Consider the following 16,240-nt stretch of genomic DNA (forward strand, 5'->3'; position numbering starts at 1 on the left):
GTAGTCGCCTGTCCACCTTGTGGTTGGTCGTCACTCCAGAACCTTAAGAGCGCAGCAGGCCATTCTGCGCTTTATATGGCCTGGCCACTGTCACTTCAACCTGCTAATCCTCTAGGCAACGTCGGTTACTCTCGTTCGTCCACGGAACATCCTTTTGATCTCTTAGCGAAATCCTAAGCTCAGCCTCTCCATAGCGCGATTAGCGACTTTGTGCATGCCAATGAAGTATGAAGTTACAGGCTCAAAAATTGACTATTTTTACATGACAACATTTTAAAAAGGTACAAATAACAAGTAACGTTTTACCATTTGATGAAATAAACACAAGACTTTGAATTTTGACTATAATCGAAATAGAAAGAGTTTAACACGGAACAAATGTGTAACGAGAGTGTGTATGGAACAGAACAGAGACGAATAACAGAATAAAGAAGAACACCGTGCAAATGACATATTCGGGCTGACATTTTGCCACCATGTATAGGTATTTTTAGGTCGGTACGGCTAACCAAAGGGTTAGCCGTACCGACAAGTTGTCCTAACCCTAACCTAAATGTGATGTTGTGTGATAGATACTGGATATTAAACTGTTACTTGGTCACTTCTAATACCTTTCCTAGTAATATTTGATTCAAATAAAATTTTTGCTCATTGTAAATGTACAAGACTGTTGATGTAATCTAAAGAAAAAAGAATAAATACTTCTGCTTACTACTTAATACAGCGTATTAAGTAGTAAGTTCGTAAATTAATTCAACTGACACTATCAGACTCGTCGCAGTCTTCCAGTTCGGTTATTGCTTGTGGTTAAGGCTTGTCTCAATCAAAGTAATTTCTACCTAACATTATACTTAACATTAATTATGCTTCAACGTATGACGTTTGAACCAATGAAGATATAATTCATTAATAAATTCTCTCATTATTATCACTGAAAGTAAATTTAGATCGTAGTGGCTCGACTGATTTAACTCGAAATACTCGGCTGGTGTTAAAAATTCGAAACAACGTAATTTTACACAATAAAGAAGTATGGCCTAATAACTACGACGTGTAAATCGTCCGATAAATTGAATCGATATGCGTTGGTAGCACTGTACAGATACGCTAACATCGACACAAATTTGATCCGACTGCGATTACAACCAACGTTTGCAATTGAAATTGTCACCGACTATCTTAAGTACAGTAAAACAAAAATTTATTTTACAAATAAAGAAGATAAAGAAGAAACAAAAAAGCGTTGACGTTGTACAGATCTTAACATTCTCTTTTAGTCTTTTTTGTCCATAAGTGAAGTACACATACATTATAAAGAAAAAAAAGACATTTCTTTTTAAAAGCCTATAACTCTTAATTGTACCAACGATGTACAAACTGCCATTTATTTTTCTCTAAAATTTACGTTAGTTCAAAAGTTGTCATAGCTACGGCGTAAATCAATGGAATATAGCTTCCAATCAAGTTTTCATTCTTAATGACAGTAATAATAGAAACCAAGAAAACGTCTTTTGGTGATACTTAAACAGAACATTATATTTATAAATGCGTACTTTTTAACTACATTGTTTTTGCTTTAGGGTGTCTCATCAAAAAAGACGTTTATTTACCTAACATTTAAAATTAGCAATGTAATAAAATACTAAAAATACTTTTTGGGTTAAACTTGTACATAATCTTTTAAATGATATTAATAAACCAGATATTCCAGGCCAAAGCCCTCTCGGGCACCTTTGAGTCGGAATGCTAAACGGGCATTATGGACCAGTGATAGCCTTCGCCGAGGTTCCATCATGGAGGGCCTTGTGTCTAATCTGAAGCTTCCCAGGGTGCTCTAGAGCTTCGTTATCTTAAAAGAAGTTTTAGATTAAGCACCCTGGTCCCTCAGAATCTGCAAATGATACTTAAGCAACAGTGTAAGTCGGGTTAAAATACTTCATAACTTTAAAAAACCTACATTTGTGATTAACTATTTTTTTAACACAATAATATTTCACTAAAATCAATTGATAATATTTTTACATACCTAATAAAAATAACCTTCCGAATAAATATATTTAAAAAATTAGGTGAAATCGCTTACTATGAAGAAGTATTTTCTATTTCCACCTAAACAAAGAGTTACCGTTACAGAAAACTAAGGATCTTTAACATACACTACATTTTTAAGAATACTGTCTGAAGCGTTAATTTTAAATCATCAAAAGTTCAGTGCTCCGAAGTCAAGACGTTACACGTCGTATTATGTTCAGCAAAATACTTACCGATTAATGCTTTAGAGTTTAAAAAAATAAGTCGTCTATTGTTCCATCTCATACACTATAGCGATTTAAATTACTGATCTAAATTTACAGTCTAGTTTTGAGATGGGTAAAAAGTGAGTGTAATATTGACTTTAAGATAATAAATACAAAATAGAACCATAACTTTTTACTACGTGAAGATGTTTAGATAGTTGGATCAAAACAAACACTAAGCCAGAGAATGAGACCGGACGCTCTGTAGAATCCGGTCCATCAAGCACGAGACCCCACTTCGCTGTCTTCGCACTTGACTAAGAAAAAGTGTAGGAAGAGCAACCCTATGGAACGCGTCCGATCCTATTAAAGGCGACCGACAAGCAAACTAGTTTCACTTTACAGTTAAGAGACGAGACAGTTCGATTCTGCGACAACACTTAGACGAAGGTCGCGGGAACTCGAGCAGCACTAATTCCGAATTCGTTTCGCAATTCTGTGACAGTGATGACCGATACAGGGTTGTCATAGTTACAATACCATCACCAGATTTGAATATATACATCATTACTTTCAGAAGTCAAATTTTAAATTATAAACATATGGATAATGCTGATAAGGTATCTATAAAATACTGGTTATGCTATGCACGTTCCGCAGGGCACGTGCTGTGTGACATTTTTAACAAACAGAAAAACCTTCTAGCAAAAATAAACCTTTAACAGCTATGGTTGGAACATAAGCATTTTAATGAACACCTGCTTAACCCCCTTGCGAGTGGAACTTAGTAAAACCCGCTCTTAGCTGATCTCTAACTCGACGAGAGAAATGTACCATCCAAATTTCAAGCCTAGCCCGTTTGTGCGTTATCATCATAAGTCAGCGCATAAATGTAAATCTCATTCATTCATTCATTCTCTTTCCTATTATGATAACATTTTGATTAAATTATTAAGAGATAAACTTTAAATTCAAAGTGTTAGCAGTGCACCTGCTCACTAAGTAAAAGTAAACGTTACATTATTGTTATTTTTATTTAATAAAATAGAAACGATATAATGTTTGGTATATTCGTTATGGTTTTTTTATAGAATACGTGCCCACTTTACCTTCTTTACTTAGCGGACAATGCGAATTAGCATGAGGAATCAGAACTTACGTTATTTAAGGGTATCTAATCAATGTGCCGATTGAACCAATGAAGACTAATTCCGTACGATCCTACCGATAGCATAACACAGCCGCCATCGTATGGTATGACTTCTTCTATGCATACCTCTGCCAACCGACAGAAGTGTTTACCGTACAGGAATCACCTGGATTCACTGGAAAACAATACCCTATCCCAGTCTACTTGAGTATATGGTTCACAATTTAGAGCGAAGCTTGGTTTACCTGCACTAACAATTGAATTCTAAAACAAATAAATTGACTGCAACCCCACTCAAGATGTACAAAAATTTTGGATTTGAGCCCAGTATCTCATCATCATATGTCATTTCCCATTTTCTTCGACTTAACAACACTAAGAATACTTTTAAACATCACCACACATGAAATGAAATAATTCGACATAAGTTGTCCAACAGACTTCTAAAATAACCTTCGACATTCTTTCAGAATTATGCTCCACAAAATTTACAATAATAAAAAACCACATTAAAATTTCCTGTGTATTCTATTTTTATTATATTCCTATAAACAATTGATATTAACATTAATAATAGTTAAAGACAAAGTATTACCGGCAGTAAAAATAAAAATGCAGATTTAAATATAAGTCTTCTAAAGGTTTAAAATTACTATGATTGTAAATATTTTAAGCCTACGATTTCTGCATATCATACCCATATGTTAATAAAATATTACAATAATGTTAAAGTCATTTTATGTACAAAAGGTTTTCGCATTTTATACATAGGTTGTTGAATACTATATTATATCAATAATCGTTGCATTAAACAAGCTATCTTTGCCGCTGAATTATAGAACACCGATATTACGTATTTTTAAAAAAGGTGCCGCTGCTGATATGCTAATATAACTAGTCTAATAAGAAGGTAGTCTTAAAATGATCTGCGCAAACTCAAACATTGAATTGATACAAATAATGTGGGTCGAAAGGAGGAGTTAATATGATTTATGCTCGACTCGAATACAACTTTTTTTTATTAAAAAAAGTACTCTCCACCACTGTCAATCTTTTAATAACCTCTTGATAAATATAAGTTAAAAATGTGCTAATTTTACATTCCCTATTTCATCTATTTATCTCCAAATCAAATTCAAATCGTGTGAAACAAAACATAATTTAAAGCAATGAGATTGCGTTTTAATTTCTTAGATCTTATTCATTGTATTTACGTGTATATATAGAAATTATACTAGTGATTAATAAAAAAAATTAATTTAACAACCCTGATATAATATCCAGTTGATATGATGCATTGTCGTATCAAGTAAATAATTATGATGTATATTCGACACATAAATCTCAATCTTTTAGTTTTTAAGTACAAATTACATATTTTTCCATGGACTAAATCATAAGAAATATATAATTATTACACTTTATCACGTATTTAAGTCTTTCTAACCTTTTTATTCCCTGTTTATAATAATAAATGAAATAATAGAATGTTCACTAGTGCATTGCTTTTCTGACGCAGCTATTTGCATACACATGAAACGTTAAACTTTTGCGTCTTACTGTCCAAAGCATCAAGCTTTTAGTTGAAAACAAACTAAATTACCTGAATATTTAATCAAGTAAAATAAAGTAGTTAATTAAACAGCTCAAAACTTTTACAGAAGATTAATTAATTGTTGCTTTAAACATATAGGTTTATAAAGCTTTAATGATATCAGTGTAAAAAATTAAAGAGGAGTCAACGCATTCGAAGTCTAAAACAAGTTTCAAGTACAATTAAAAACTTACTTGTGTTTATATACACTTGTGTTCCTAATAAAATACTAATATCCACAATCACAACACAACATGGCACACATTCCAAACTTGGTACTTTTAATTGGTATCATCGTAAATCATAATTTGACATAAGAATGCGTAACTATCACGATGCCCGAAATATACGAAAAAATATGAATATATTGACAGTCCACCTGCAGAACAGGAAATCGGCAATATATTTAAATAAAGAGTTATCACAAACACTTTTTTTCGATAAACCGGTACGAAGTTTAAAAAGGTGTGACGTTATTCCGTAATGCGAAAACTGATACGAACGCGAGCGACGGTTGCGCGCGCGACGCACGTGCATTTGCCTCATGTGCCGACAGCTGACTGAATCGCAATTCGGAACGACGCAACTACAAGAATAATTACTAAGTTCCAATTTTTCTCTAACGACCACCGTTAGCCGGCGGTAGATCTCAGTATCCATCTCGTGGAACATTAGATTTGCGATAGAGTAATATTTCCTGTATTTTGAACGATGGCGCTGGAGCAAACAGAAATGGGTGTTCTGCGGATGTTCGGTACCGTAATGTATTATAAATTGTACAGATCTGCCGATGCTGCAACTGGATGTGATTTATGCACGGAACTGTGTCGAATTAACAATTGTTAACTTTATTGTTACGACTGCTGGACGTTCTCTGGAACAGATATCATTTTAAGTAAATATTTATTGTTTAACCTAAATGTCAAAGCAAATTTTAACGTTTAAGAAGTTAGTGTCCCATTTTTAGTCAGTTATCATTATTGCCACTGTGTCTGACGTCCTAACGTAAAAGTTAAGATTCAAATTGATGACTCGGATAACGGCATTAAAAATAAATCTGTATAGACCTTCATACAGAACATAATGTTATAAAATAGTACGTACAGCTTATTAGTTTTCTTGATTAGACATGACATCGTCTTATATATTAATAGAAGATCTCCTCGAATACCTCGCGATGATATGGTAAGATAATACTTTACCCCAGACACCTATCACAATACCGCAATCTACCGAGCACAGACATCGTCCCCTACAACGTTCTTTCAAAACTAAATCAAATCCACCCCGGCACGTGAAAAGCTTTCAAATATTAGATAAATAGATGCTTTTGCAATACCCACGATACTTACAATCCCTTCTTACAAAATAATAAAATTAAAAAAAAATGCTATAAACTTGCTGAAGATCGCGCCCTACCTGCGAATCCTTCGTCAATGATTCGACGAGTTGACACAGCGCTTCACTCCCTGTAATCGTCGTCTTAGTCTCCTTCTCCCTATTTTTACCACAACTTACAGCTTATATTAACTCTCTGATTGCCTTCGAACTATGTAGCCGAAGTAGCCTAGAATCCGTAGTTTTTGTAGCAGATGGTGGAGAACTTGGTCTTTATAAGGAGTTGATCGAGAACAAATCGTACACACGTTGTACTCAACTCTCAACAAACTCGTAACAAATTGTACTCTCGGCGCTTTTGTATTATCTACCTTACATTCATTATTTGCTTTAGGCCCCTACCCTGAACGAAACCTGCCTGTTCATCTGATATTTTTCTTTGAAGGAATTATTGGAGGTATTTGTAAATCACATACAGCATTATCTTGCTAGCATGGAAGATCAATGCAACAGTTATATAGATTTATAACTTATTACCCTTTTTGTGAATTTGTACTAACAAGGACTTTTACCAGTGAAATGGCCATTTTCCCTTATTCCAAACTTGGTTACAAATGTTAAGCAAGATTTTCACCCCTCTATCCGTGATATGTTTCAACTCTTTCGCGAATATGATATCGGCACCAGGTGTTTTGTTGCTTTTATTTTGAATAGAACTTCCATGTTCTTAGATTCCAACACACGAGATTTTTGTTATCCTCTGCTATCACTATTGCCGTACGTTAATAAAATTATTATATGAATACAGCTTTACGTAAGTAAAATGAAATATAAACTCATGACGTTAGAGAAAATTAGAGAAATTAGAGAATTGATGATTATTTTGGCTCAATTTCGACGATACCGCAAAAATAAATGTTAAGAGAATGTAGATGTATTTTTCAATGTCACAGAAACAATTTGATATATCAACGAAAATGAGAGGATTTAAAACTCTGCATGTTTGTTTTACTTTTTACCATAAGTTATCATCCGTGAAGAGGCACCATGTTTTCAAAACAATTCATTATTTTGTTTTCATAAAACATTTAAAAGCTTCTTCCATTTACCAACAGGATTGATATTGTACTTTTCCATGCTACGCCGATTTTTTTTTTCATAAATGTCAATTTAAAACGACGAGAACAAATTTACTCGTATTGTTAATATTTGAAAATTAAACAAAAATTTCATGTTTTTTTTTAATTTAAAGTTTTTATTTAAATTTAAGAATTAGTTTATGAATTTTAAAACTAGATTTCATTTGAAATAGGCATAATTAACAGTTAACTCACCGTTAAATGCTGAATTAACTGTATTATTTTACATAGACTTGTTAAAATTACGAGTTTCCAATACTTCCCAGCCATTGTATAGGTCCACTATGATTCCGAGGCCGAGATGGGCAGAAAGATAGAGCCCTCTCTGATGGGCAACAACAATCTGCGCCCTTCGTTCTTTGAGTGTCAAAAATGGTGCAGATCACAATAAATAGAAATAATATTCAACCCTTGATATATACTCACTCAATTATAAAAAGCAATAAAGGCAAAATAATGAAAATTTTTAAGAGAGAATGGTTTTTAACTTTACTTGTAAAACTAAAAATAAAGTGTATTATTTAAAAAAAGGGGTCATGAATATCTGTTATAAATACAAATTTTGATCAGGGAATGTTGAAGAGGGAAGAAAGGCGATGTATGGAAGAACATTTGCAAATGAGAAAAGATAGATCATGTGAAGGGTAAAAGAAAGTACATCAAAGATATTTTGAAGAGGAAGGAGTATCTAAATAAAAATTAAAAAAACCTGGAAAACTCTTACCCGAAAGGTAACGTCCCTGCCCCGTGCATGGCAGGAGGAACGAGAGATCTCCAAAAACTGGGACACTATAGGCGTAATCATGTTATAAAATTATGGGTAAATAAAACATTATTCAATTAGTAAAATATCTATTGAAAATAAATGGTTATGGAACCAGTTAATAGTTCCATGCAACTTGTATCTCAATGTTGTATTTAATAATAAACATACATCTGTATAATGTAAAAATTGAAAGAGAGCACACAGTTATGATAATATGTATTTTAATTATATTTTAAATATAAAATAACATTCACATATCTTAAGCCTATACTTTTTTTAAATCAGTCTCTGGTAAATAATACATATAATATTGCTTAATGGAATGATTAAGATTAAAAAAACTACATTCCACTGATGGTTACAAAAACTAAAGAGCCACTTTGTATATAAAAGTGACAACATGAGTTACCATTTTACCAATGGGTAAAAAATATTTACTTCCTGCCACTTACGGTAGCTGAAATAAATGAAATCAAAAGGTTTTTGAAACTGAATCTTTATCCTTCAATATAATTTGATAAAGTAAATGCTTAAGCCGAACTAAAACAATTTTATGCAGTCTCCACACTTTACAGCAAATTACAATTTTTTAATGAATAACATTAAAGTTTAAATGGTTATCTTACAGACACTGTTAAAATAAAGAGCCCAATAAGAATATATCTATGTCGACAATGAGAAATTGAGAAGATTTCGTCAATATAATTTAACTTTTTAGCAACTTATATTTCTGATATTATTCATTCATTTTATTATTAAAATATATAATTACAAATTAACAAAAAAATCACAATTTGCATCTGCCCTAATCATATTTTTAAGATAAGAATAAAAATTGAAAAAAAAGAAAGTATTTCAATTTTACTTACTGTGTACACATTTGTTAACACTGACTACTATTCGAAAAGGTATTGAAGGCAATTAAATAAATAGTGATAGTTCAAGCAAGAGAAAACAACTAAGCTATCCAGGATTGTGTAAAAATTAACAAAGTACTTAAGCAAAAAATAAGAAAAAAATAAAAACTCTTTCATTAGACACAGTAAAATTTTATCAGAAAAAGAATACATTTATTATGTCATTGAATAGTATTTAAATGTTCATTGCCATTTACCTTTAGTGCTTTGTAAAACTCACAGATTCCGAATCCGTGAGTTACGAGTAAGAGTTGAATTTACTTAGTTCTTTATATAAATTTGAGTTTTTATCTATTTGTGCGTTTACACAGCAGTCAGTTTACGTTCCTGTTTAGTTCATGTATAACTATATTGTCTAAATAAAAATGTACATATTGTTATTAATTGCAGCTTGTAATAAATATATCATCATAATACTATCATTAATTAATTAATTAAGCCATTGTGGAAGTTTTAATACTCAAACTAAAGATAAAAAAAATGATGATGGCTTCATCTTATACTTGTTGTTATATTCTTCTTAATCCTAAATTGTGTACAATAACAGAACAATATAATTATAACTGCTAACATTCATTAAACCTTAATGAATATTTCTGCAAAAAATTGCAACCATATTTACTATTTTTTTCTTAATATTGTGTTAAATATAGTTTTAAAAATCATTTTACGTTAGCGAATATCATATATTTCTCAATAAAAAGACATTGCACAGTATGCCTCTTATACATATTTTTAATTTCCTTGCATTTTTTTTATTTTATTAAAATATCTTAATATAATTGCGGAAACTACATATATATATGTATATATATATGCAAATGTCATCTTATTTATATAAATGTCATATTTTAATGACTCATCCAAAAGCTTTTTGGATTATCCAGAATGCACGAAATTATTTTGAAGTTTACCAAAATATGTTTCATATTTTTAGAAGAAAATGTCATACATTCATTTGGCATTATGGAGTTAGTACGTTCACATTAATATATAATAGCTTCAGTACCAAATGTTTTACAAAGACTTGAAAATTGCAGTTTAATTTTTTTTTTAAATTTTCCTCTCAAACAGCTTAACTTTTAGTATCAGATCACAATAAGCTACAAAATATGTCAATTAATATTCATACCAGCTACACCAAGTTGGTATGGGCTTTGACAAACATTAATCAACCCATTTGTCTTGTAATTACAAACAAAATCATCATTGGGATTAATTTTTACACTTGCATAACTATTATCCCCATTACATGTTCTAAATAAGTTCTCATCAATACAATCTAAAAGATGTTCAAAGAAATTTGGAAAATTATCATAACTAGGGAAAACATTGATGTCTATTACAGCATGATTTCCTGTAATGTTATCAATAACAACATCAAACCCTGCAAGTAACAAACCAATTTTCCTTTCCAAAACTCTTATTATGGTCTTTATTTTATTCTCATTCAATGTCATTTTAACATCTGCCTTGTCATGAGGATCTAGTATGGATAGAGTCGATTGACTATCCGCTTTGCAAACTTCACCCGTGCTGTAGAAAATGGGATCCAAATCATCACATGCATAAAAGTTTTTCAGACTGGGACGCTCACAAATGTGATACCTGAAAATTACAGACAATATTATGAATGTTAAAAATAAAATATTTCAATGGAAAAGGGGATATGGATATGAAAAATGTTAAAGCAATGAGTCATTTGAATCATTTTTATCATTACAGGTAGGTAGGTAGGCAATATCTGTTTAATTTTTGTTTTCAATAAATCAAACGTAATTAAACAGATATTTTTATATGAAATTAAATGTTTACATTCAATGCATTACCTCGTTCAAATTAAAAACTCTTATATCACAGGCCATTTAGCACCATCATTATTACATATGTTTGAAATTTTCCATTGCAAATGATGTATTATATAAAGTAATAATTTTTATTTGTAGTGATAATTTTGCAACAATTAAAATATAAGAAACTCGACACATTTTAATAATGACATTGTGTTTAAAGTACATATAAATTTTTGTGTTGGGTAAATATTTGGTATAATCGTTAACATGTTTTTATTTAAAAATAATACATAAAATAAAATGATGAATGAGAAAGATGCAAGTAAGAAACTATAATTAGAGATATTGTATTCAACTTACTAGAAAACATTATCTGTTTTAATTTGTGCAAAAGATATACTACTACTTAAGATTCATATGTATTTCTCATGTTGCCAATTGCATACCATAGGTGATGACCAACATTTGCTTACACTTTACACAGGTTAGCAAAATAATTCTTATCACACAATGACAACTACCACAGTAAGGTGAAACTTCATTTCTCATGAGATTTTATAACAGTGTTAAAGAATAGACAAAGAGAAAAGTATGCAAAAAAACTTAAAAAATTAAAATAGATATATGATTTAAAACTAACCTGTTTCCAACTATAAAGACTTTGTGCAGGACCGCATTATGATTAACAAAGCTCTGAACAACGCAAGGTGGTTTGCAAGCATTTAGACCATATTTGTTAAAAATTAAAATCATTTCATGAGCAGACTTAGAACCATGTGCAATTGTTGGTTTACAGATGACAGGGAATTGCACACCCCTCTGCCTCATTATTTCCATGTTTTGTTCTATATTACATATTGTAAACTCAGCAAAATTTGGTGTAAATATTCCATGGCTTTTGAAGGAAGTTTCTTCTTGTAATATAGAGTAATAATGATACCTAAAAAAAAATACTAGTTAAAAAGTTATTTATTGTGCTACATATGTTACAGTATTAAACACATAAACAACCTGATTATTCTTACCTGTTTAACAATATTCTAACATTGTTAAGTGGATCAATTACTCTAATATTTGGGTGATTTGATAAATACTGTTCTACACTACCAATGATACTAGAAGCCTGAAAAAACAACATTCAATGTTTGACAAGTCATTCGATATATTATTAGAATTTTTTAAGTGTTGTAACATAAAACAAATTAACATAAATACCTTTGAATCACCTTGATCAGCCGCGGCTATAATGTCCGTTAATTTATGAAGAAAGACATGACAATCGCCTTGTTCATCCAAAGGCTTCTCCAAATCAAGCTACGAATATTTATTGATTGATAAATAATTGAAAGTTAATGGAATTAATAAATCGATTTAATTCAATTACCTTGATGAGGTTGTAACCATGTGTTTTACAAGTTTTTTTGAGTTCTTTCCAGTTAAACTTTTGACTCTTTTTATCAGATATCCATATCCCGATGTTTTTTGGAGAAATACTTTGTATATTATTCATAATGCGATCTGTTTACTCACAACTGTTATAAATAACACATGTTTTCTTTTACTAAATTAAAATAAGATTATTTTTAATACGAAAGATCTCAACCCCAGCCCAATCTTTTAACAATAAATCACGCAATTTACGATTACATAGAAAAAATAATTGTACAAAACTTTTTTCTACTGTTATAATGCTTTAACTGAATCTTTAAACATTGTAAAACTGTGACTAACAATATGATACATTGTATCTGTATTTTGAAATATAATTATATTTTTCTTCGATGCGGGCAAAAGTAGAAGCTTTTTGCCTGTGATTAACTGTTATAAATAATGTATTTAACTAATGATATTTCATTAATACAATAGTTTTAAAACTATCACCATTATTTCACTAATATTTTACTCTATAAAACTTTTAATTTATTCTGAAATTTATACAAAATAATATTGTTATGTTTCATGCTGTTGGTGGCATAAAATGGTAACGAATGTAAGCAGACTTTTTTTTTTATACAAAAACAGTTTAGTGATTATTCCCTACTGTATTTAAAATACGCACATGTTATCTCATTTATTCGTAGTAATGAGCTAAGAATGCGTTTACCTGGAGATAAAAGTCTGCTTCGACAAACATATTTAAGCTGACTTTACAGTTGATATTTATAAGGTGTTGCTGCGTTCATTTGCCTTTGTGTCAATTTTCCTATTTACTCTACTACCTACTTTTTATTTAAAAATTCTATCAAAATGTAGTGAAGATAGTAAAAACAAAAGTAATGCCTTGGACTGATTCTACCTCGAATATGATATGGAAAAATGCTAAAATTTTCATTTACAATGTTAGCGAGTCAAAAACTAACAAGTAGATCGATTGCTTTTAAAAGGGGAGTTATACGTAAACGCATCTTTACAGTCCGATTTTAAAAACTTCATATAATTAAAAAATCTAACATTTAATAATTGCTAATAAAGTATTTTTTGAAAATTAATAATATTATTTAAATGAAAATATGATGAATATATAGAACTAATAATATAAAATTTATTTATTATTAATGAAGTGTATACAATTTAATCTAATCACATTAAACACAACACTAAAATAACTTTACAGGTTAGGTTAATGTTTTGATTTTTGTTTGGTTACAGAAAATACAACCATAATCGACAGAACATATTTTTGTTAAACAGTATTTTAGTCGCTCAACGGATTCATATATCGCCTTTTTACAGAAATATCATAAAATGTCCGAAGACGGAGTTATCAGTGGCAAGGTTCGAATTCTTGAATTGTTTACGGAATTGGACGAGCCGGAGCTGGATATAATTGAAGAATGGATTGTATCACGAGCGTATAGAAAAGGTGTTAATAGTTAGTTATATTATTATTACAATTTACATGCCTATTTTTATAATGCAAATAATGTATGCATATATTTCAGATTTGGAGGTAAAAAAATCACTGCAAAATAAAGAGAAACTATTGGTGAAAATAGGAGATTCGTTGAAAAAAATGCTGCCTTTTGAAGCCGAAATGTCATCAGAAAGTATAGAGCCACCAAGTGTTGGTGACCAGTCTGATTGCACTATAGCTAATACATGCCATGTGGATGAATTTTTATATGACGAAAATGAAGTTGATAAATTAGTAAAAGAAGGGAAACTTAAGAGACAATATTGTTTAGACTGCAATTCTCGTAATACAACGGTAATATTTGAGTACATTGACATCTTTTACCTTCAAGCATATAGCCATATTATCTTGGTTTCCCTCAAAGGGCTTGTTTCTGCAACCAAGCGACATTGCGCTCATTTTGCACTGGGGTTGCATTTAGTCTAGTTAACCTAATGGAAGAAGTAGGATTGGATGTTGGGATATATTTATCTAATGTTGAAGTGTTAGTTTATTTAAACCATTTTGTAATAAAAAAATTCCAAATTTTAATTTGGTGTATTAGATCACTATCTATTTTGGCTTGTGTGTAGCTAGTCACCCCTAATGGTTACTAATATTAATTTACCTATTATAATATCACAGAAAATGGAACTAACATGCAGTACAGCAGTTCCAGTTATAGTAATGTCATCAAAGACACCTCCATAATTTATTATTTAAAGAACAAGTTAAGGAAAATATATATTCAGTATCCAACCTTGCTTGATAGTTGATATATACAATTAGTTACACTTATCACAATTTGTTCAATTCATTACAACATTGTACTTTTGTATATATTGAGAGTGGCTTATTATTATTGAATAAATAATTCATCAAATTTAACCATTTCAGGATTTGATTCTTATTTCGCATTCAATGTCAAGACAAAGTCTGCTTTATATATTCAATGTTCTATTACCAGTGAACCTAGCAGAAAAATGTTTTTTAGATATTGGTTCTAGAATTGGTGCAGTAATATATGGAGTAAGTATAACATGTTTTTTCTATCACTAAATCTTTATTGGTGATAATAATAAAAAAATAAACTTTTCAGGCCTACTATTTTTCTAATGCTTCATCTATTATTGGAATAGAAATGAACAAAGAATGCTGTGAAATACAAGAAAAAATAATACAGCAGTTTTCATTAGATACCAATAGAATAAAAGTTATTCATTCTGATGTAATGGAGAGAGCTGATGTCATTGAAAGAAGTGAGATAATTGTTATTAATGTTCTTGATTTTTTTGTTGATATTAAGAAACATAGAGACATGTGGTATTTTTTCAAGAAACATATGAAAAAAGGCACCTATATTGTAACTAACAGAAGTATGACAGATACCTTAGATTGTTTAGATATTTTTGAAGAATTTATGGACTGGTTAACTATGTGCAAACCAAATCAAATCGAAAATGAAATATTTTTCGATATAGAAGACCACAGTGAAATATTTTTATACATTGTTAATTAAAAATAACTTATTTTTAAAACCGAATTTTTAATTTACTGTTACTAGATTTACTGATTTTTTTGTTTAAATTGACTAAATAATAAAAATCCTTCAGGGGGATCTCTCCACCCCAATATTCCGAAAAGCATTTATCTGACTTTGTAATATAACATCCAAGTCCGAGATTTCCAAGGGCACTTGTGTTTAGAGTAAGGTGTGCGATTCAACTGTCTATACTAAAGGCTGCCAATGTAAACACGAACAAACTAGTTAAAAGCAAAGTTGTGAAGAAATTTGAAAATGCCATCAAATATCGATGGCAATTTGAAACAAACAAATATTTAAAATAGTATAAAATACATTCTTCAATTGTTCAAAACTTCATACTTCAATTGTGTGGAAATTATGGTATTCAAATAAAACTATATTGAGTCCGAGTGTAAAACAGTCTCGCACCCAGGGGATGCAGAACAAAGACGGTAAGACGAACTCTAACCACAGCGGCAGTGACGATGACGCTGCCAGAAGGCTCCATTTGTTCTTCCGCTGAGTTGACTAGGGCGGCGAAGGCCAAGACACGGGTGGCAGATCTTGGTATCAAGGCTCTGACCACCCCAATTAAAAATATAGATAGTATTAAATAGTTATTAACAAAATTATTAATTTATGATGATTCATTTCTGTGCTGTGGCTGCTGCTCTGGTTAAATAAAAGCCTGCGTGACAAAACATTTATTGTTTTGTCACGCAGTAGCTTAAATACCGCATGCCTCCAGATAAAAAAAAATTAAAGGAGCTAATGGTTAAGATAATAAAGTTATTATCTTGTTTGGCACTTATAGTTAAAATGTTGTACTGATATTTTTCATGAACACTGTTGTCGGAGTTGAATTAATGTGACGTCAAAGTATAAAGT

The 16,240-nt window shown here is 30.7% G+C and overlaps 3 protein-coding genes across 6 annotated transcripts in view; 1 reads left to right on the plus strand and 2 right to left on the minus strand.

The window, feature by feature from the left end:
• The window catches only part of ASPP (Ankyrin-repeat, SH3-domain, and Proline-rich-region containing Protein), a 278,253-nt gene extending 272,731 nt beyond the window's left edge, over positions 1-5,522 (minus strand). The window contains exon 1 of one of the 2 annotated variants that reach the window (XM_068772350.1): positions 5,176-5,522. Coding sequence is in view for 1 of the 2 variants with exons in the window: in XM_068772358.1 (XP_068628459.1) it covers position 5,176 (1 nt within the window). In the remaining variant the exon portion in view is untranslated. The remainder of the gene's footprint in view (positions 1-5,175) is intronic. The other variant, XM_068772358.1, reaches the window with a different exon arrangement.
• Positions 5,523-8,402: 2,880 nt separating this feature from the next.
• On the minus strand, positions 8,403-16,146 carry LOC137929709 (inositol-tetrakisphosphate 1-kinase-like). 3 transcript variants are annotated; one of them, XM_068772795.1, is made up of 6 exons: positions 16,055-16,146; positions 12,319-12,466; positions 12,150-12,248; positions 11,960-12,057; positions 11,575-11,874; positions 8,403-10,749 (listed from the first exon to the last, which is right to left on the minus strand). In XM_068772795.1, exons 2-6 carry the CDS (start codon positions 12,442-12,444, stop codon positions 10,257-10,259), a joined length of 1,116 nt encoding a protein of 371 aa, XP_068628896.1. In that variant the 5' UTR covers positions 12,445-12,466; positions 16,055-16,146; the 3' UTR covers positions 8,403-10,256. The 3 variants fall into 3 exon arrangements, with proteins under 3 accessions (XP_068628896.1, XP_068628888.1, XP_068628880.1); XM_068772787.1 differs by lacking the exon at positions 16,055-16,146 and adding an exon at positions 13,039-13,221; XM_068772779.1 differs by lacking the exon at positions 16,055-16,146 and having other exon boundaries at positions 12,319-12,619.
• Positions 13,501-15,346, plus strand: LOC137930800 (uncharacterized). Its single transcript, XM_068774107.1, has 5 exons — positions 13,501-13,548; positions 13,668-13,797; positions 13,877-14,142; positions 14,725-14,856; positions 14,927-15,346. Exons 2-5 carry the CDS (start codon positions 13,680-13,682, stop codon positions 15,344-15,346), a joined length of 936 nt encoding a protein of 311 aa, XP_068630208.1. The 5' UTR covers positions 13,501-13,548; positions 13,668-13,679.
• Positions 16,147-16,240: the final 94 nt, after the last annotated feature.

The sequence above is a fragment of the Battus philenor genome, unplaced genomic scaffold, assembly GCF_028537555.1.
Source record: "Battus philenor isolate CCGP_79_NKW_IND1 unplaced genomic scaffold, ilBatPhil1.0.hap1 SCAF_11, whole genome shotgun sequence".
Lineage (NCBI taxonomy): Eukaryota > Metazoa > Arthropoda > Insecta > Lepidoptera > Papilionidae > Battus > Battus philenor.